General features: G+C 32.7%; 2 protein-coding genes across 2 annotated transcripts in view; both read left to right on the forward strand.

Moving 5' to 3' along the window:
- Positions 1-430: 430 nt before the first annotated feature.
- On the forward strand, positions 431-3,004 carry LOC131844356 (large ribosomal subunit protein uL2). The gene is made up of 6 exons (XM_059193218.1): positions 431-449; positions 600-752; positions 1,165-1,321; positions 1,827-2,030; positions 2,241-2,399; positions 2,851-3,004. The coding sequence occupies exons 2-6, from the start codon at positions 615-617 to the stop codon at positions 2,964-2,966; spliced, it is 774 nt and encodes a 257-aa protein (XP_059049201.1). The 5' UTR covers positions 431-449; positions 600-614; the 3' UTR covers positions 2,967-3,004.
- Positions 3,005-5,318: 2,314 nt separating this feature from the next.
- The window catches only part of LOC131844216 (ATP-binding cassette subfamily C member 4-like), a 41,939-nt gene continuing 24,839 nt past the window's right edge, over positions 5,319-22,418 (forward strand). Inside the window, exons 1-9 of the mRNA XM_059193039.1 lie at positions 5,319-5,842; positions 12,082-12,330; positions 12,415-12,622; positions 13,577-13,802; positions 14,432-14,588; positions 15,025-15,274; positions 16,104-16,376; positions 19,374-19,541; positions 20,144-20,281. Of these exons, the coding sequence (XP_059049022.1) occupies positions 5,769-5,842; positions 12,082-12,330; positions 12,415-12,622; positions 13,577-13,802; positions 14,432-14,588; positions 15,025-15,274; positions 16,104-16,376; positions 19,374-19,541; positions 20,144-20,281 (1,743 nt within the window). The 5' untranslated portion in view covers positions 5,319-5,768. The remainder of the gene's footprint in view (positions 5,843-12,081; positions 12,331-12,414; positions 12,623-13,576; positions 13,803-14,431; positions 14,589-15,024; positions 15,275-16,103; positions 16,377-19,373; positions 19,542-20,143; positions 20,282-22,418) is intronic.

Genomic DNA, 22,418 nt, shown 5'->3' on the forward strand with positions numbered 1-22,418 from the left:
TGAATACAGAAACTAATTGTTGTATGAACGTTCCTGAGTGTAACTTGTTTTATCTGTTTCACCACCTATAGATAAGTAGGCAAAACATTTTTTTTCGTAACGTAAGTGGAGGAGTTGACCATTTTACAAAATTTTCAAATTCAGTCGAAATAGAAAAAAAATCTTTTGCTGTGTGAACCGATTAATATGATAAAAAAAAATTACGTGCTAAGTGAAGTTTGCTCTGAAGTTAAGGTACATGTAAATCTTTTGAAAATTATTTATTTGGTCTCAGTAACGTTGGTTTAAATTCATCTATCAATAGGTTATTTAATAAACAGATAAGGTTCGTTTTCTCTTCTTATTGAGTAATTATTGCTTAATTTATACTCCTGTCAAAAATAGCATATTTCAGCAGAATGTACTGGCAACATTATCTTTCTTTTTTTTAAAGTTCACCTCTTCAAAATGTACGTATTATTTCATTCCTAAAAAATATCTATAATTATCTCAATTTGTGTAATGTTTTACTTATTTAAAAAAATGAAATAAGATTTTGTATATGTTCATATATCCAATCATTTATATATTTAAACTTGATTGTTGTGACAAACTTTCAGTGAGGGAACTTAACCATGGGTCGTGTCATTCGTGCTCAACGTAAAGGTGCCGGTTCAGTCTTCGTTTCACACACTAAGAAAAGGAAAGGAGCTCCAAAATTACGTTCCTTAGACTATGCTGAACGTCATGGCTATATCAAAGGTGTTGTTAAGGTATGTAAATAAATATAACCTAATTTTAAAACAAACATGCCTGGTACTGCTCTGATGTTGTGCTATGGTTTTCTTCACAATAGCTTGCCAGTATAAGCTATTTTGTTTTCCTGTGATTGTATAAAATCTATCAATTTGATGCCTTACTATAGACATTTATAATATTACAATAGACTTGGTAGAATTGACTTAACGTCGACTTCAGGGAAACCGGGTATTTTATATAATATAAATTGTGTCCTTCAAGTTTAAGAATAAACACTTATAAATAGATCAGGATAAAATAGTGTGAGTCAGTCTTTTACTACATTTTACATTTTTGTTGTTTTGACAACATCAAAACAACAAAAATATTTTAATTATAATTGAAAATCTTGTGAATTTAATTTTTTATTAATCTCTTAAATACTAGGATATCATCCATGACCCTGGTAGAGGTGCACCACTTGCAGTAGTTCACTTCCGTGATCCTTACAAGTTTAAGACCCGAAAAGAACTATTTATTGCTCCTGAGGGCCTCTACACTGGCCAATTTGTGTACTGTGGCAAGAAAGCTACACTTGAAGTTGGTAAGTTTTTTTTAATTTAGAAGTTTATATATGCTAGTGGTAGGATTATTTAATACTAGCTGTTACCCATAATCATCATAACCATTTAGGAGATGGTATAAAAGCCATAGCATGTGGTACTTGGTCAAGAGTAGCTAAGCATAGAGAGAGATGGAAACTTGGAAGAGGAGGCATTTGCCAATAAATGTCATAGTACATAATTAGTAAATATTGTTAAATACTGTACTGTCTGAATAAAGACTTATATATTAAAATGTTATGTGACTCTGGGAAGTTTCGGAAATCTCCTAATCCATAGTATATATTTTTTGGGATAAAAGAATAATATGCAGAACCAAATATAGCATAATAAGTACATGAAAGGGATTTAAGTCATTTGGCATGGATAGGCAAAAGACAATTTTATAAAACTTAATATTAATTTTTTGAAATAAATTAACCATTCCTAATCTATCTAATAAAATTAATAATATGTATTTGTACAATAAGTTTTTCATTATTACAGGCAATGTAATGCCTGTGGGGGCTATGCCTGAAGGTACCATTGTTTGCAACTTGGAAGAAAAGATGGGTGACCGAGGTCGGCTTGCTCGTGCATCTGGAAACTTTGCTACAGTGATCGGCCACAACCCTGATGCTAAACGTACCAGAGTTAAGCTCCCATCTGGCGCTAAGAAAGTATTGCCATCCAGCAACAGGGGCATGGTTGGTGAGTAAAACCTAAGAATTATAAAGTAAATTTCTTATGCTTTATGTTTAGTAGTCAAGTACATGTAATAGAAATTCAATGATGACTATCACTTACCTACTCTGAATGTTATGATTACACCGAGGCTCTTTCTGATGATTGTACTGAGGTTGTAGAATATTAATGTAGTTCAAAGCAAATATACTAATTTGTTTTGTAATTGTATTTCAGGTATTGTTGCTGGCGGTGGACGTATTGACAAACCTATATTAAAGGCAGGTCGTGCATACCACAAATACAAAGTGAAACGTAACTGCTGGCCATATGTGCGAGGTGTTACCATGAACCCTGTAGAGCATCCTCATGGTGGTGGTAACCATCAACACATTGGTAAGTTTTTTTTTCTGATCAGCAAGATCTGTGTTTTATATATTTTCTGCTTATCTGTAATTTATATAACTAACTAATAGATACAGTTATAAAAAGATATGTACACATCCAAAATACATGTAAGTTACAACCTATATCTTAAGTACAAGCTAGACTAGGTATAAAAATTAGCATTCATAATTTTTTGAAATCTGAAATATTGACAATGAAGCTCAAAAAATATTTACATTCTTCAATGGAATAAAATTCCACAATATGTTAAAAGTCATGTGATTTATATATTCCCCCAAAAGCAAACCTATTATATTATTGTACAATATACCTATTTATTGTACAATCAATTTATTAATGGCAGTAACTGTATACTGGTGATATTACTGGATATGAATATTTAACACAACCACACACGCACAAACATTGAATGGAATATAAATCGTATGCTTATTTTCAGGTAAGGCTTCGACCGTAAAGAGAGGAACATCAGCTGGTCGCAAGGTCGGTCTTATTGCCGCCCGAAGAACCGGAAGAATTCGTGGTGGCAAGACCGATACAAAGAAGGAGGCGTAAATGTATTTTTATGCAAAATAAAAAGTGTAAAATCGCAAGATATTGTTTTTTTAAGTTTTTGTTACCCTTATAAATGAAGGTTTTATGAATGTCATTCTACTAATATTATTTAAAGGCGTTTGTTTTCGATGGATGGATCTTTGTTACTCTTAGACTCAAAAACTTCTTAATGTTTTATGAAACTTAGAAAATATAGTTTATAGATAGTATAACACATAAGCTATAATTTAAAAAGATATTGTGTCAGCTGCTCTGTAAATTTCCACGGGTATGAAGAGCTATCTGCAGTCGCCACCATATCGTTCGGTGAAGCTGTAAGTCCAGCTGCGGCTAACAGGATTAGAAAAGTTAGAAAAAACATGTAAATTCAATGAAATATAAAATATATGTAGCAACTTAAGATTCTTCAATTTGAGAGCTATTTTAGCTTTCGCTTCGCAATCCTTCAAAATCGTACACTAAGGTTTAAAGTAGATAACTGTCTCGGATATGAGAACAAATTTTAAGAGCGCGGCTAAGTGTGTTCATTTTACGATTTGTGAGGTAATCGTAATAAATAGAGTTGTGAGGGCTCAAAAACTCCATTAGCTCTTGCAAGGTTACGTATCAGAAGATCACTTATAATAATACAATAGTAAAGCGTGTCTCGGTCGTATGCTAGTTATTTATAAACATGATTTATTACTTTAATAGCACCATTGTCATAATAGCTTCACAAACAAAAAAAAAACAATTATACAGTGTATAAAGTTAAATATTATTAAATACATGTGAATAAAAATATTTCATGTTATCAAAAAAAGTTAAAAAACAACTAAATATTTTTATTTAGTAAATATAAAATTGTTAAAGTATTAATCAATATTTTAAAAAAAATCCTCAGGATTTCCATGTGAGAATTATAGTGTACCTTGCGATTGCTAACAATGTGTGTTAGCAATGACGCTACTAAAAAATACTGAACTGATTCATAGTACTATCATTGAAGACAAAAGTGTGAAATATTACTAAATAATTAATAAAATAATAATTCCCTAGCAACCTGGATGATGAATTTATTTATACATTTTATTACTGGTTAGATAAAAACGGCATAGTGGCTTAAAATGGTGGTGGAATAGGTGGAAAAAAATATATATGCATGTATTATTTAATTATCAAATCGATACTAACATCAGAAATATCTTGATGGAATTTAATTGGAATATAGCTATCACTAATTACCTATGCCTTTGTTTAGATAAAAGATAGCCAATGTCCAGGCTATCTTTTATTTAAAAAAAAACATCAAGTCACAAGTAGCCAATCTATACATCTATACATATAAAAGTGTAGTGTCTGTTTGTAATATTAAAACAACCGTTTTTTACTACATGGATATGAATATAAATACGGTACATACACCAAAAAAACATTTACAATATTTGTCTGCCTATTTGTTCCGGCTAATCTCTGAAATGGCTGGACCGATTTTGACGGGACTGTAACTGGCAGGTAGCTGATGTAATAAGGAGTAACTATGGCTACATTTACTTTTGAAAAATTGTCTAATTAACTTTTTTGTTAAATTCCACGCGGGCGAAGTCGCGGGTACAGCTAGTATACAATATTTCTGCCAAGCTTGATGCGCAGCAAATGGGATGCCTCGACGCAATAAGATGTTTATCCAAACATTACTGTTCCCCTCACCCCACACTCTTTCGCTACAGAATATAGCCTAATACCCGTGTCCATGGGGTATCTATTATTTTAATATCACAAGTAAGAGAATGTCTATAATAATATACATAATTATATCAGCTGTTTAGGCCTGGCGTGAACCAGGTAAACCTGTCTGTTTTTACCTACAAACTGACACTTTTGCATTATACCCACATTACATTACCTGCTCAAAAAAGTCATACCAATATATGACTCGAAAACTCGAAGAAAATATATCGGACTATGTCTGAAAAAATATACATCAATGTATGTTCGTCAATGTGGGTATGATACTGACAATTCTAGCAATGGACAAATGACCAGCAGAATGAATCTAGTCGTTATTTCTAGTCGTTTAGGTCCATTGTTACCGGCTTATTACTTTACGCTGTATAACCTAAACAGTGTGTGATTCATTCTAGGCTACAGTCGACATTAAATACACAGACAGCTAAAGGAATAGCTAGAAAAGCTACTCTAAATAAACTGTCGGAGCGACTCTTCGCGTTTCCTGAAGTCCCCCCCATCCTCAGAACCGACGCGGCGACGTCATAACGTAATCAGAAGTTCGCGACCCGGCCCCTACATTGACGCTCCGTACGTTTTACTGTCTGTGTGTGCCCAATCCAATCAGTTTGTCGGCGACTGGCGCCCGCGGTGTTAGTCGTTATTTGGGTTGCCTTATTATATATTAAAATTGTGATACTGTTATTTTATTTCTCAGTTCCTCACATTTTTTATTAAATAACTTCAGTGTTTTATAATACGTGAAATTTATATACATTTTAAAATCTTTCCTTAATTATTACTTCAGTACTTACAGTGAATGTTTATACTTTAATAGCCACCGAGCTACACTGTGATATTCTGGGGAATGTAAAATCATGCGGTGCTATTTTTTTTATTATGCAATCAAACAATTCTCTGAATGAGACACGTTATAAATAATGATAATTAAGTTGACAATAGAATATTTGTACATAAAAGAGATTACGAATATTTACGTGATGAGATAAAAGTGCTTTTGTATACTGACCTCCTTAAATCGTTTAAATAAGTATTGAACTATAATACTAGTAAGACTAATTTAAATAACGAAAAATGGATTCTAAGGTGATTCTGAAGGAAAAAAATCCTCACGACAATGCTAACATCATTTCCAAAGTCTTTTTAATGTAAGTATACTATCCAAGGACTACAATCTGACGAGGTATTCGAATCTGACAAACTTTACTAAATTTAATGTCATGTCATTTGTATCAACAATATCAAGCAGTATTTGTAGCGTACCCTGTAAAATTACAGTTTCCAGGAATATCCTATGTATTGACGTTCAAATGGTATCACAGTATGAAGTAATACATAGGATCGGATTTTTATAAGGCATTTTAATAAAGTTTTTAGCAATAGATAGAGTTATTCAAGAGAAAGATTTATATGTATAATATACATTTATACCCGTGCGAAGCCCGGGCGTGTAGCTAGTTGAATATAAAGTGGAACAGTGAATAAAAATGTATAGTGATAATAGATAAGTATTTCTATAGGAGTAATATAGGGTAATACCTTTCTACGCAGTAAGCCAGTGCTTCGGAGAGCTGGTCAAATTCTCAGACGCTTTATGTTTCGCCAAATACTCCCATAATTCTGTATGTGTTCGAAAAAACATCAAAAGAAAATATATAAGTAAGGATAGTGAGGCCACGCCACAAAGCGCGTACTTCTACTAAATTAGGTATATTTTATACTTAAACACCGACTACGGCCAAGTCAAAGCTATGCTTGCTTATAGGTATCCAAAACAAATACCACCATACAAGTATTCGTCATTAAGACCCAAAACTTGGAAGTAGGAACCTACGCAGGTAACGTGGAACGGTCTTAAATACCTATTTCTCGGCTGAATGTTATAGTTCAGATACAGTTCGTCTTCTGTATGACCGGAAAGCGTGTCCACCTGTATATGAAGATTGTGACGTATAAAACCCTCTTTAATACAGTCAAAATGAGGGAGGTACAGCAAGTTCATTGATTGTCTTTAAGAGAGATAGTCTACTGAGTTGTACAGTTGGAAATACATATCGACATTGACACATCTTTGCTTAAAAACTACCTTGACGTTGGAAACCGAAAGTCTGACAAGTGTATTTACCAACAATAACTTTAGAACATGTTTACTCAGAAAACTAATACGAGAATCAGATACTGAAATGAAATCTGTGGAAGTTAAAGCTTTATATAGCAGTCTAAAGCAAAGATACTTAAATTTCAGCAGGCGATAACTCAAATAATGACTTTCGATAATAGCTTTAATTAATCTGTAGTGGCGAATTCGTTAGGGAAAAACCATTATACCATTTGCAGGCTACCGTAATGTTTACCATAAAATGCTTATATGTAAGTACTATGCTCACCACTGAACTGACGGCAGTAATTATTTACGTATGTTGTGACGAGCATGAGGTTGACAAATTAATTATGACTTGTAGCTGATGGTTAAAAATTGTGTTAGAAAACAGACATTGAAGAATACTAAATTGAAATAATAGTATTTTTTAACCTACAACCCTATGCTATAGAAACTTTCTGCACTTCTGCAGTAACCATGTTTTACTAAGTTCTGTCCATCTATATAAATAAATAAAATTGAAGTGTCTATTTGTAATTTAAAATTAACAGCTTTTCTCTAAATGCATATGAAAGTATGTATACAGTACTTCCATCAAAAGTTTAATTTATAAAATTTCTGTTTGTTCTTGCTAATCTCTGACACGCCTGGACCGATTCTGACACGACATTCAGTCGCTAAGATAAGCTTACTTTAGGAGTAACCTAAGCTACTTTTATTGTATAAAATTTATCTATTTTAATATAGGTAGGTTAAATTCCACGCGGTCGTGGGTAATATTATAGGTAGTCTACAATAAATTCGATAGTTTGGTAGTATCAGGTGGTCGTTATTATGAATAATAAAGGAACAATTTTTTGTACACATTTCTCACGTCTAACACAAATATTTTTAGTTGTTTAGTTTAGTTAATCGTAAATGAAAACAAATTACTCTGTCTTCATTGCAACCGATCCTTTGATGAGCTTAAAGTGCATTTCGTTCAATTGTCATTGATTGTGATCAGTTGTGTCGCAACAATTGTCAATGATATATTAAACAATACTTATCATTATTTACATTATATTAGGCATTGGCAGATGTGGTAGATAATATCTTGGAGGCTCGTGATTGTGGCAGAGGTACTGTGCTGGTGTTACTGGATTTTTCTCGGGCATTCGACTCGCTGCATATTTCTTTTTTGCTGTCTAAACTGGCATATTATGGTTTTGACGCAAACACTATATAATCGTTTGACAGTTATCTTTCTGGGAGGAGCCAATTTGTGCAAATAAAAAGACGACCCATCCTGGTCTTTCGCAACTTCATCGTTGCAACCAGTACTGAGAGGAGTTGCTCAGGGATCAGTCCTGGGGCCATTATTGTTCATTCTTTCCAGTATCAACTGTATCAATAACTGTAATTACCACGTGTTTGCAGACGATTTGCAATTGTATATGTCCTTTATACCTAACGATATAGTTGTAGCAGTAAACAAAATTAATGAGGATCTCGACGCGGTAGCTGTGTGGTCTGCAAGGAACACTGTCATGCTTAACCCCATAAAATCGAAATATATGATCTTGGGCAGCCGTAATCAGATAGAACAGATAACATTAAAAAATCCTGTAATCAAAATAATGGGATCAGATGTGCAGCGAACCGATAGAGCACGTAACCTAGGGATAATAATGGACCCTGAACTTAAATTTGATGGGCACATAAACGATTTGGCTAGACAATGTTACTACAGACTGTAAATACTTTACAGAATGCGACAGTATCTCTCTCTGTGGACGTACGTAAAAGACTAGTGGAGTCCTTGGTGATGTCAAACTTCAACTATGCAGATATTGTTTATGGTCCTTGCTTATTAACTACCGGAAAGTAATATAACGCGTGCAAAATGTATGTGCACGGGTTTTAACATACCGAGAAGAAGTCGGGTAACACCATTCCTTAACAATAATGGTGTAATTAAGATGAACGCTAGAAGAAAATTGCACTTAGCTGCATTACTGTTTGATATCATTACTCGAGGACAACCAGAATATCTTTATAAAAAGCTCATCTTGAAGCAGGACCGAAGTAAATATCCAGTACGAATTACAGTTGGTCCCCTGTGTAACCCAAGCTACAGCTCTGCAGCGTTACGAGGATCATTCAGATACGCCAGCACATATTACTGGAATAGCCTGCCCCCTCCCATTCGTAACTCACAAACAATATACACGTTTAAAAAGCAAATGAAAAAGTATTTATTAGAGAAACAAATAAGTGATAACTTGTAGTGCATGTAAGATATCCGAAATTATAACCTCTATTCTATTAATTTTATTTTTATTCTATTATTATTATACTAGCTGTACCCGCGACTTCGTCTGCGTGGAATTTGACTTTATTTTTCTAAAAGTAAAGTTTCATAACTTACTCATTATTATATCAGTTACCTGCCATTAAAAGTCCCATCAAAATCGGTCCAGCCATATCAGAGATTAGCTAGAACAAACAGACAGACAGACAAAAAAAATTTGTAAAAAGTGATTTTTTGGTGTATGTGCCTTGTTTATATTCATATGCATGTGGTATAAAATGGTTATTTCAATATTACAAACAGACACTCCAATTTTTTTTATATGTATAGATTATACAGCATAATTACATTTTCTCAGCTTTATATATTCATTGTTGTCATTGTCATTTTGTGTATTCGTATCCCTGACTATGCCTAGATGCAATGAAAGACGTTTACTACCTACACTAGGAAATGATTAGTTCGATTGTGTACGCGTTGCGGGTAATATGCAAATATGCGAGTTAAATGTAATAAAGTATGTAACTGTCGGCCTTGTGTTTTTGTTGTTCATAATTGTGAATTTGGGAAATGGACTAATACGTATATGAATGTAAGTAGTATGGATAAATTTTATTATAAATTGTCAAATTGTGATTTTATATTCATATTTTTGTTCAGATTGTCGCTTATAAGTCGATCCATAACTATTATTATTTTCTATAATTTTGTTTATTATCTATTTTATTTACCCTAAGAGCTCCTCTGAAAATCAGTGCTGTAGCTTCGGCTGCAGCAATATGCTGAGCGGAGTCCTGTTTAGCAAATAGTAGTGTATCGGTTTTAATTATTGTTTTACTGCATAGGCGTAACGGTGTGTTCATTCATGTATATATACTACATAATTAATTTAATGTAGGTATGCTAATTTTGACTTTTTTTTGCTAAAAAAAGTGTATATTATTATTATTATCTATTAGATATTTACGCTAATTATTTTGACTAACCAATATTTTTAATCTATTTAAAATTATATTTGTACTGTAACTGTAAGAGAGAATTTTGATGAATATGGATTACTTACATTGAAATGCGTATAAAGTAGAGTTTAATTATATTGTTTCATTAATGAATGTCCAACAAAAATAGATGTAATATTTCAACGGGCTCCAAAGAATGTTAGTTTAATATTAAACGAGGTCGCAGATAGTAAATGATATTATGAACTAGGTACTATTGTTGCCTTTATTTAATGTAGATAATAATATGGTGCACCCGCCTACTGTATCTATATGTTGGCGATGTATGAATTTGATAGTATGAATCCACCTCACTCTTAAGGCTGCATGTCCCGGAGTCCTCCATACAAAACGTGTAGAATAAGCCGAGTAGAGAGGAATGCAAATATTTACGACAAAATTATGATTGAATGTACGAGAGCTATCGCGCTTGGATGAGAGTAGACGTAAGGTATCTGAATAGAGATTACTTATATTATAAATTGAACGCATAATGAATAATACCTATATCGTAATTCAATCAAAACAATTATTAACAAAATACCAAATAAAAATAATGGTCGATTTTATCTCAAAATTTACGTATACATACAAATCTACGGCACTATCAATAGCGATTGTAAATTACTTAAACAATTTTTATTGATAATAAATGCTTAATGTACATACTTTAATTCTGACCTTTCTGTTAAAATGCATCCATATTTGTTTGTTTATAAACTTTTATAAAATTTCCAGGATCTCTTTCCTGGAAAACTTGTGTTACCAACAATGAGATCACGTTTGTATCACAGTAAAAGTTATACATGATGCATAAATATCTATAATAAATTACCTAATACAGTTACAAATCTCTGATTAGAATGCTTCAAAAACAAACTAATGAAGTTGGTTATTGAAATATTATTTTATATGCACAATGGATGACATTATATAAATTGTTATTAATATTATAATAATCTTCATTATATAAGCTGACATTAACTAATATAGATAATAAAAAGATAAATTTTTTTTGCATATTGAATAGACTGAATTACTATCAAGTACTTCCTGTCACTTATTCGGTGCGGAAACACGTACGTGCTTACAACTTCAACCACAGATGGCAAAATATTACATACTTCAATGAAGTTAACTGATGCACAACCACTTAGATGTAGCATATCCGTACATGCGAGTGGCCCTTACATATAAATACTTATGTACAAACTAGTCAGCATGTAGTTTAGATATATAAGTACTGTACAAATGGTCACTCTCTAAGAAACCTCCTCTCCTAGTCTTCCTTATAATTATCCCATCTCACCTTTGTTCCCATATTAATAATAAATATAATAACAATAAAAAAAATATTTCATCTCCACAAATTACATCATTCCAGTTTTATTATATAAATGCTAACAATAAAAATCTAAGATAAGAAAGAAAGACTAAGAAAAGGATTATATTTCATTTGAAAAAAACTTAAAAAATAATAGTAGGAGAAGTTTGTATGTTGTTCAGATGGCAGGCAGTGCCTATAATTAGTGACCGAGCAACTAATTAGTTTTTAAAGAAACTTTTTAATTGAATATGCCAAATGTTGACCCAGTTTCGTTGAGAAAATAGTTACAGAAAAGTTAAATACTTTTGAACTGTTTTTACATTGAATTGTTTTTACATCTGGAAGTTAATTCTCTCTAAAACAACAATTAGGTACCCTAAAATAATAATTAATTTGATCTTAAATTTACCGACTGATTAATTATTAAGTTGCTCCTATGTTATAATTGGTTTTATTTAGTTTAAACTACTTTTGTCGTAATTGAGAATGGAATGCACGGGGTAAATAAGGATAATGTGTTAGAGTAAATAAAGTGGTACGATTACCGAGCGAATGAAATTTTTAATGACGCAAACACATCCATCCCAGAGCTAAAGACTATAACTCTTTTAAATTTTCATGTAGAATGATTCTGTATTATATTTCTGAAGATGTATTTATTGTTTTAGATGGAGTTTTAATTTATTTGGAAGAGGATATAAACATGGTCTTAATGTGGGCGACTTGTGGAAAGCACGAGATAGCGATCTCTCTGGGCGAGTGTCCGATCGCCTGGACGAGGCCTGGCAACAAGAACTGAATAAGGCAAAAAATGATAAAGAATACCGGCCGTCTCTATCTAGAGCTATCATACGGATATTTTGGCTAGAGTATATGGTTTGCGGAATTTTTACAGGGATCCTCTTTATTGTATTCTGGTTAGAAATTACCCATCAGTTTATTTGATTATTATATTCTTAGTTTATGTTTAAATATTTAACACAGATCTGTTTTTTTCTCAGGCCGCTTATTCCTTATACATTGGGTTTATTTATTGATTATTTTTCTAAACCAAGAACGGAAGAAAATTATAGAAATGCACACATTTATAATTTCCTAATGAATCTCTTGAGTGTGTTGACATCCCTGTTGTTTAATCACCTACAGCTCGCTCAGGGCTGCATAGGAATGAGAGTTAGGATAGCTAGTTGTTCACTGTTATACAGAAAGGTTAGTCATTACAATGATTTTAATGATTAAGTGAATATTTTATTAACACTTTTTTAAACTTTTTTCACGGTTTCACATTTGCACACACTATATAAACGAGATATTGAACATGATAATATTTTATTATAATTATATTGAATAAAAAAATCTACTAAAAAAACAGCAAAACGATCATTAAGATTGTTATGCTGTTTTTTTAGCTGCTGGATAATGGTAATATTAGGTTTGACGCCATAAACAGATGAAGTGGCTGCAAAAAATTAAGAGGATTTCATTTGGTGACATTTACCTACAATTCTACATACCTATATAGCTTTGTAGTTTCGTAGTACAAAGGTATCACCAAAATATCTACTTATACTCACAAAAAATCTTTACCGTAACAAATTTTTGATTATCCTGGCGTATTTTATTTTGTAATCATGTATTTGTTTAGTTTATGTATTTGTAATATACCTAATATTAATATAGAAATATTGAAATGTATCATATTTATTTAGACAAGTGCATGTTGTGTATTTGCTTTTGAATAACTAAAACATTTCTAAGGAATATTCATTCTTATAAATTCGTTCGTATCTACTGAAAGAGATATACCCTCACCTGTTATTCGTTAATATGTAGGCACAGAAACCAAATCCTGAGTCAAAGGTATTAAAATACAGAACAAAGAAGTAATAATAATTTATAGTAGGTAGAGTATTAGAGCAGTTTTGGGATTAATTCGTTTCAGCGAGCATACTACGACAAATAGATACTAATTTCACTAGGAATCGATTAAATGCGCTCCATTCCACTGCTGCGATACTGTAATTTCTGAATTTAGTGCAGTGGTTACAAAGCTTTTTAAGGCAGTCTTCCCTCGTAACAAAATAATCTTTCCATTGCATACATTATAAAGTTATTAGTAACTTTAATTTTTACAAAATTAAATACATTTCATATATTTTTTAGATATTAAAGCTTAATCGAACTGGAATGAGTAAAACGGAGCCAGGTCACGTTATAAATTTAATGTCCAACGACGTGAATCGGTTTGATATGGTGTCAATGTTTTTGAATTACCTTTGGGTAATGCCTATAGTGGCTCCCGTCGTCGCGTACCTGGTTTGGCAGCACGTGGCGTGGGCCACACTGGCAGCTCTTGCTGTTATATTACTACAAACAGTACTCGTCCAAGGTATGTCACATTCTCCTTATTATAAAGTCAATATTTAAACTTATTCGACTGTAAATAGTTCTTGAATCTGAGGTCTGTGAATTGTTCAATCACGGATTTTGTGAATTTATTTGTGAACTCTATCGAATACTTAGTCGGGGTAGACATTAATTATTTATTCAGGCGCCAAGCAGCTTGCTTTGTAAATTATATTTTAGTTGTAGTGTAAGATTAGTCAATGAAATTACAGGATAAGAGGCATGATATCTTAGTAACACAAGTGTGGTATCATCATGTAATGTCCGTGCTGCCCTTCAGATATATAGGCGACGATTATCACTTACCATCAGGTTAGCCGGCAGCTTGTTGCCATAATAATTACATAAAAATCCTTTAGGAATTGGATGTAATATGTATATACTTGTACTATATCTAAAATGATGATTTATATTCGTATTGTATTTGATCATTAATATTAGATAGTTCACTGTCAGTCAGTCAACTGACAAACAGAATTAGTGCTTAAACCTTGGATAATTATTCAATCGGATTGTAACATATAGATAATTATGTAAAAAAGTACCGCATATTACTATTATTACCTAATCTTTGTCTAACCTGTGTATCTTCTGACTTATTAATGTTTGTAGCTTACTTGAGTAATCTTCAAGGAGTTCTACGTGGTAAAATTGCGAAACGTACAGATGAAAGAGTAAAAGTGATGAGTGAGTTAGTAAACGGCGTCCAGGTAATCAAAATGTACGCTTGGGAAATACCTTTCCAGAAGCTAGTCGACAAATTACGCAAGTACGTACCTATCCAACTCATAATTATTGTCTAATACCTACCATATTATATAAGCATAATATGACTAAGAATTATTAAACTTTTGTATTTACTAATTTAGTGGAAGCAATTTGTGATTATAGTTCCTTTTGTAACTTACTAAACACACGTGTAAATATGATCTCATTATTTTACAATGTAATTTATATTCCTAATATTCACGATATGAATGCAGTGGAATTATAGGATAATGGACCTGGTATTTTCAGTCCTCCTAAAAAAGCAACGCATGAGTGGTCCATGTAACAGGTGTGACGTCAGTTTTTTGCTCTTTCTAATTATATAAAAGAAATCGTTGAAGTCTGTGGTTAAAATAACAATTTCCACATTGTGGATAATAAGATCCACGTCCTTGCAGGTTAATTAGTGATATTAATCCTCTTTATTGATTGTTCAGACTCGAAGTAAATTTCATCATGCGCACATCGATGATCAAGGGATTCTCAACAGCTCTGACAGTGTTCACGGAGAGGTTTATTCTGTATGCGACTCTGGTGACCTTCGTGCTCATTGGAGGACATATACATTCTGGCATCACCTTCTCTCTAGTGCAGTACTTCAACCTTTTGCAACTCGCATGTAACATATGCTTCCCATTGGCCTTGGCCTTCCTTGCAGAAACTAAAGTTTCCATCCGACGCATAGAGGTAGGTATTTAAATTAATGAATTCTTTTTATATTTTATTTTGCACTGAGATTTTATCAGTCTATAGGTATTAGGTTGTGTGTATATATACTTATACATACTAGGAAAATGACATTGACGATGGATGACTGACGAAATTTTATGTTTACACTAATCAATTACAAGTTTTTCGTTAAAATGCAAGTCACAGCACATCATCACATCTTATTTCTTAAAATAGTTACTTGTGTTAATTTACTTTATTTACTAAATTTCAATATCAGTGACGACTGCGTAGGGTTTTTTAATGGATAATAAAAGAATAAGTACTAACGGTATACGCTTGTATACCAGTGGGCACCAGTGAAGGATGATAGGATGAGCATGAAGTTAGTTGGTTCAGTCAGTTGGTTCAATTTACTAGGAATTAATCATGATGGTTTCCAAGGCGGACAACCTGAACGTCAATCTAACAAGGTATACTGTTCATAATTGTCCCACTATACATTATTATTAACAATCACCTCCTTTCGACTGACTAGGATTCGCCAAACCTTACTCAGTTGGGGGAGGAGATTGTTAATAATAAATAATGGAAATTGAGTGGCACTATTACCAACTGAGTTAGTAAGACCAATAATACAAATAATAATAATGCGAGTATCTCTACTTACAGTTGTTTTAAAATCAGGAAAGACAAAAATAGACGGCCTTGGCCCGTAGACTTTTATACGTAAGAGCACACTTATAAACAAATACACTTCCATATCTATTAAATACTTTCTAATGATTTACCAGATATATATGTATTTATACTAAAGTTTGATTTACCTAATATTGTATTTTGCCAGGAATTCTTAGCCTTAGATGAAATGGTGACACCAAAAGCAATTGAACCTAAACTGGAACTGAAGAATTTAGAAACTTCTAGCAATGGTACAGGAAAAGATACAAAGTTAGAGAAAGATATACAGAAACGGAGAGCTAGTCTTTCTGGGCTGGTACTGTCGGGAGTCACGGCTAGTTGGCAAGATGACTCCATTGTAAGCACGCTGAGGAATATAACATTGTCAGCAGCACCTGGTGAATTCATCGGCGTCGCAGGACTTGTAGGATCCGGAAAGGTGACTACATATAATACTAGCTGTGTCCGTGGTTCCTGCAACTTAAAATTTTAGCCTATGTGGTATCCTGACGCTATAAGCTATATTTCTGTAAAGTTTTTTCGTGAAAGAGTAACAATCATCCATCCATCAATCCATCGATGCTCACAACCTTTAGCGTTTATAATATTAGTAAGATAATCAAAATCATCATTCTATTCCCATAATCATGTGGGGTGTGCGTAATATATATTCATCCATATTAAAATTCTATGATCGGTCTCTTGCCTGATGGCAACCTTTGGAAATGCTATGCGTAATAAATAATAAGGTTTAAATGATGTGATGGGAAGTAGCTTGCTTGGATGTTATGAAAGTGGAAGGATTTTTAAAGAATGACGGAAAACTAAAATAATAATAATAATATATTTATTGACACCAATTTACGTAGTTATTCTTCTTAAAAACTATTACATTTTTGTTAAAAACGCATCAGACAAAAAAATTACTTAATTGTACATACTAATCTTATACCAATATCCCGTCATATTGTTATAAGAGGTAGAAGGCAGGAAAGGAAGTTTCATCTTATAGGAACGGAGAAATAACTAAAATAAGACACTTTTGACTTTAAGTTTCTTTAGTAATAATAAAAATAATATTAAATTGATGATTATTGAAATAATCGATAGGTGGATTTAGTTAGATACGCTATATACTACATATGCAGTTTGGTCTGAAAATAGACGTAACTGCTTCGTAATTACTCACTGTACTACATAAACCTGTAAACACCACACCCGTGTTCTCAGGTTACAGTGTCAGTACTTAAGTAATAGCCATTAAATCGGTAAGTAATAAGTAGAGCTGTCCAAGGTCTAATTCTACTGAAAGACTTTCTGCAAAATTAAAAGAGGGCGAGAGTACTTTTATATGTAATTGTTTAGGAATATTGCATTGTGTAGCGGCATGACCAGACGTTGAGTTTTTTATTCAAATAAATACAATTTCTGAGATAAAAGTATTCTAAGTTACTCCTTAGAACATCACCTATCTACGCGTGAAAGCTCCGCCAAATCTGTTCAGGGGTTTTAGAGATTAGCAAGTATAAAGAAACAATGTTTTTATACATTTAGTGAAACGTTGTTAAATAGAAATTAGAAACAGACAGTATGATTGTTTGTATCGGACTGGGTGTTGTCTATATATTATCTGTATATTATGTAAGTATTTCAAAATATCTAAGTACTCGTACTTATATTAGTTATTTAGTACCCATAACATTAGCTCTGCTTACCTTGAGACAAGGTAACGGTGTGTGAATTGTCCAGAGGTTTTATTACTATGTGTATACTGTAATTGTCGTTAAAAATTGTCGGATAAACGTTGGGAGTTATCGTTAATGAAGGCATATAGACTTGCATAAGTGGATATCGTATTTACCAATTCAAGGCTTCGATCAATAAGTTCAAGGCTAAGTTATAAAGTAATATGGTTCCGAGCGCGAACTCAGTTTCCGTTTTACAATATGTGAAACAATGTTTTATATACACACTAGCTACTCGCCCCGGCTTCGCCCTGGTGTACATGTATTAGACATATAAACCTTTCTCTTGAATTACTCTATCTATTAAAATAAAACCGCTTAAAAATCCGTTGCGTATTTTAATGATTTAAGCATACATAGGGACAGACAGCGACAGCAACTCTATTTTATACTATGTAATTATGATGATGATATGTACATATATATATTATTTTTATACAGTTTTAAGGAGAGCAATTTGGGGCATAAGTAGTAGCACAACGCGTAATTAATAGATAAGATAAATAAGACATTTGTGGGAAGATGATCTACGATGAGTAAGGAACTCTTACCTATTTCTGCCCGTCAATCAGCTTGCTGAGTAAGCTGTGTTTTGGTTAAGAGCGAAATATAGCTGTAAAATTACGAGGTACAAGACATGGCATATTAATCCTCCAGAATGATAAAGTATTATAATGGTATAGACACCTCATACGTTATCATGGGTGTCACGTGATGACGTGTGTTCATGTATTGAATGACGAGGAATTCCATCATATGGACCATCGAATGAATCGAATTGAAAAGAGTTTCATACAGTCTAATTACCTTTTTGTTTTTTTTAATATAAATTCGTATCATATTATAGTAATTTAGTAAAATCTAGTCGGTAACATTTAAATAATTATCATATTTTGTTACAATTTTCTATACCCTGACAATGAGATGACCGGTCGTTCACTTTAGTTATTGGTGACTGTCAATAAGAGTGATGTCATTCTTAAGTTATCGACTGAGATAAAATAGTACTTACATATTTAAATTATTGACCGTGAAATAACATTACATATACATTATTACTCTATGTAGAACGAAGAAATATATACCATTTATATAAATAGTTACACATATATATGTATACATATAAATATTAATATTATCCTGGAAACGGCTATTATCATTTGCATAATTTGTAGGTATTTTGCTATTGTTCATCTGTTCGTGTATGCGAATAAGTATTATTTATATAAGTAAAATATACTCAGTTACCCAGATGCTCAATACATCACATGTAACTGGCTGTTGTTAATTGCAATGTCTATTTATATCTCCCAATTTATTTAGTTCGTAAACTATTACGAGATAGCTACGAGCATTTTTAGTTGTTACTATGTCCATCTTTTTTTTAAACAAAATATGTATTAGGTATATATATTTATATTTGGGAGAACATATTTTTAGCGGGATACCTATCAAAATATGGTCGTTACTATTTTTAATGATATGTATATTATTAAGTGATAATAATAATTATATGTAATAAAATATAATCTGCGTTACTGCAATAGATATACATAGGTATATGATGAATTTATTAAGAAAGAGATGAAAGTAGTAGCTCTAGCCGTCTGATCGCATAATCATACTCCTTATGTGACGTATGATATGTACATAATTTCTGTTTCTTCATATTAAAGCATGTGTTTTTTCAGTCGTCACTGCTACAATTAATCCTGGGTGAGTTGATGCCCTCAAAGGGTTCTCTGTCGCTTGGTGGGGCGCGGATCTCATATGCAAGCCAGGAGCCGTGGCTCTTTGTTGACACTGTGCGTCAGAACATTCTTTTCGGTCTACCATACGATTCAGCAAGATACAAAAAGGTAAGATCCAACGGCCATCTTGTTATGAATAGAATAGAAATAATATTTATTTAAATTTAAGCACTTTGGTATAGTGAAGTTAAATCTACCACTCATTTGGACGGTACCCTAAGGTAGAATTAAAAAAATCTGCGTATGTATTTCTTGGCTACGCCTGAGCGGTAATGCGGGCGCAACATGATAACGTGATGTTCGCAGTGCTGTTCATGTCTACTTACTATTAAGTAGACTGTCAGCATGTTTGCTATTCCAATTTCATAAAAAATCGGAGTCAGCCACGAAGAAAGTGTTATATATGACTACCAACCCGCCCCGGCTTCGCATGGGTGTACATGTATTATACATGTAAACCTTCCTCTTGAATCATTTAATATATTGCTAAAACTGCATTAAAATCCGTTGCGTAGTTTAAAAGATCTAAGCGAACAGACAGCAGAAGCAACTTCATTTATACTATGTAAATATTGAGACATACTGATACATATGTATATGTAACCTACATTTTACTGCAGAAAAATAACGTAGTAACTTTCAAATCAGTTGCAATGTGATATTAGGTTTGATTTGTCTTAAGTCGATTGTTTTCTTTCTGTATGAGTCAGGTGGTGACAGCGTGTGCTCTGCTGCGAGACTTCGAGCAGTTGCCGTCCGGTGACGGGACTCTGGTGGGGGAGCGCGGCGCCAGTCTCAGCGGTGGACAGCGAGCGCGCATCGGACTCGCTAGAGCCTGCTACAGACAGGTATTCTTTTATAGATCATAATGGAATGATGCACCCTTCTGTGCTAACACCGATGGGCTACCATAGGCGGATGATAAAATGAGCATGAAGCAGGTCAGGTCCCAACTTGCCTAATCCCAATTTACTACGATGGGTTCCAGGGGGAACAGCGTGGATGGCAACCTGACATGAAACATTGCTAGCAAAGAGGTTATTGTTCCACATTACCAGGAATCCCCCACAGACAGGTATTATTAAAACTGGATATGTAGGTACATGTGTACATATATTACAAACAATACCGTAATGTCATCAGGATTCATCTCCAATGAATTGTAATGCAAATACGTGTAGTAGTCGGACCAGCCGGTCTACTCTGGAAACTATTCGTTTCCAATGACATTCGATGACGCTGTTTCTCAGTTTCAATTATAGCAGCATAAATTCCATGTTTCATGTTCAATTAAAGCTGGCATTCTTATCCTTTTATTTGGTTTAGTCTGGGATTATATTTCAAAAGCACAAAAATGAAATCTGTATTGAGATTACACCCCAGGTAGATTTGCTAATAATGGGACCAATAGTTTCCGCTATTAACAATCAAGCGAGATGCCGGGAATGAGTGACTTGAGTGACTAATGCATTATCTTAAGTTATAACATATCGCTTGGTATTCGTGTGGCAGTTTTTCTATTAACAAAAGATACCTCAGTTAATTGTTCGTTTCTTCTTAAGGCATTTTTTAGAATTGTGCAAAATACTGCAATTTAACATATCAATATGTGTTTATTATGCTATAATGGAATGTAATGTATTATACATTTTCTTAATTGTTATATTTTTTCAAAATGTCTAAGCAATACGAAATGATGGTGAATGTATAACCATGATAAAATGAGTTTAGCCATATACTAACTAGTTTTTATAATTCTTTTTTGTTTACTTTATTTATTTTGACCTAGAATGGTAACTAAATAATTAGGTATGCCATATTTGTAACATTTACCAAAGACGATGACAATAATACGATATAAACTTTATACTACTGGATAGTGAGAATAGTTTTGTCATTTACGTACGTAATACGAGAACATGCGATTACGTTATGTAATCATGTAATCTTAGGTAGAATACAATTGAGTATCTCCTATTATATAAAGTACCGATATTTGTGTGAAACATGAATCAGCACTTTGAAAAAATATCAATGTCTCATACTTTACGCACTTTGATTTCCAGTTTACTATAATTTTTATCTAATCACGCGACGCATTTTATATGATGTGTAGACAGATATAAGAATAGGTTCCCAGAGTTTTTAACTGACATCAAAAAGATGGAGTGTCGCGATGTTTTCGAATGCAGTCTTATAAATATATTATATTATATGCATATTACTTAATATTTTCATAACTTATGTATAAGTTACCATACGAGCAATCACTCACTGTATTGAATGGTGTTTGCTCGCGTAGTGTGGTGTCGGTTGAAAAACATAGATAGTGTTTAGTGTTTGTTTTATATTAATAAGCTGATTTGTCAAGTCGATATTTTTATCAAACATGTAGGTTTTATATTTTATTAAAATTAAACTATAGGAAGTAAGTAATTTGCTGCATTTGGAATTTAGAAATTTATGACTTAATCTGCGTTTATCATTAACGCAGACGGAATTACCAAAATTTATGAATTCAATATTTTCTTAGTATTCGATGGTGTAAAGAAAAATATTTATCCAATTCGAATATGAAACAATCATATACCCTTTTTGAATTAGATAGGTAGGTGCAATTTGTATTATGAATCTCATTGTGAAATATCGCGGTCATAGCCTGAGATAATGTAAAAAATGTATGTCACTGTATACATTAAAATATAAGTAGCAATTTAAGTATTTGAACTCACTAAGCAGTCAGATTATTTTACAGAACATTATTACGTTTCTATTTACATTTATTATATTGTCTATTTATTTTATATAAATTATCTTAAATTTACCTACAATAGAAGATATTGTGCAATATTTTTATCATGTCTTCTATTTACAACATATGATAAAAAATACTGCTCAAATATATATTGTTTAGTTAAGATGTTGACAATAAACACTAATTAAAATACATAGGTACACACAGACTTAAACAATTATTTAATGTAA

The sequence above is a fragment of the Achroia grisella genome, unplaced genomic scaffold (assembly GCF_030625045.1).
Source record: "Achroia grisella isolate CSIRO2021 unplaced genomic scaffold, CSIRO_AGI_Agris_v1 utg402, whole genome shotgun sequence".
NCBI lineage: Eukaryota > Metazoa > Arthropoda > Insecta > Lepidoptera > Pyralidae > Achroia > Achroia grisella.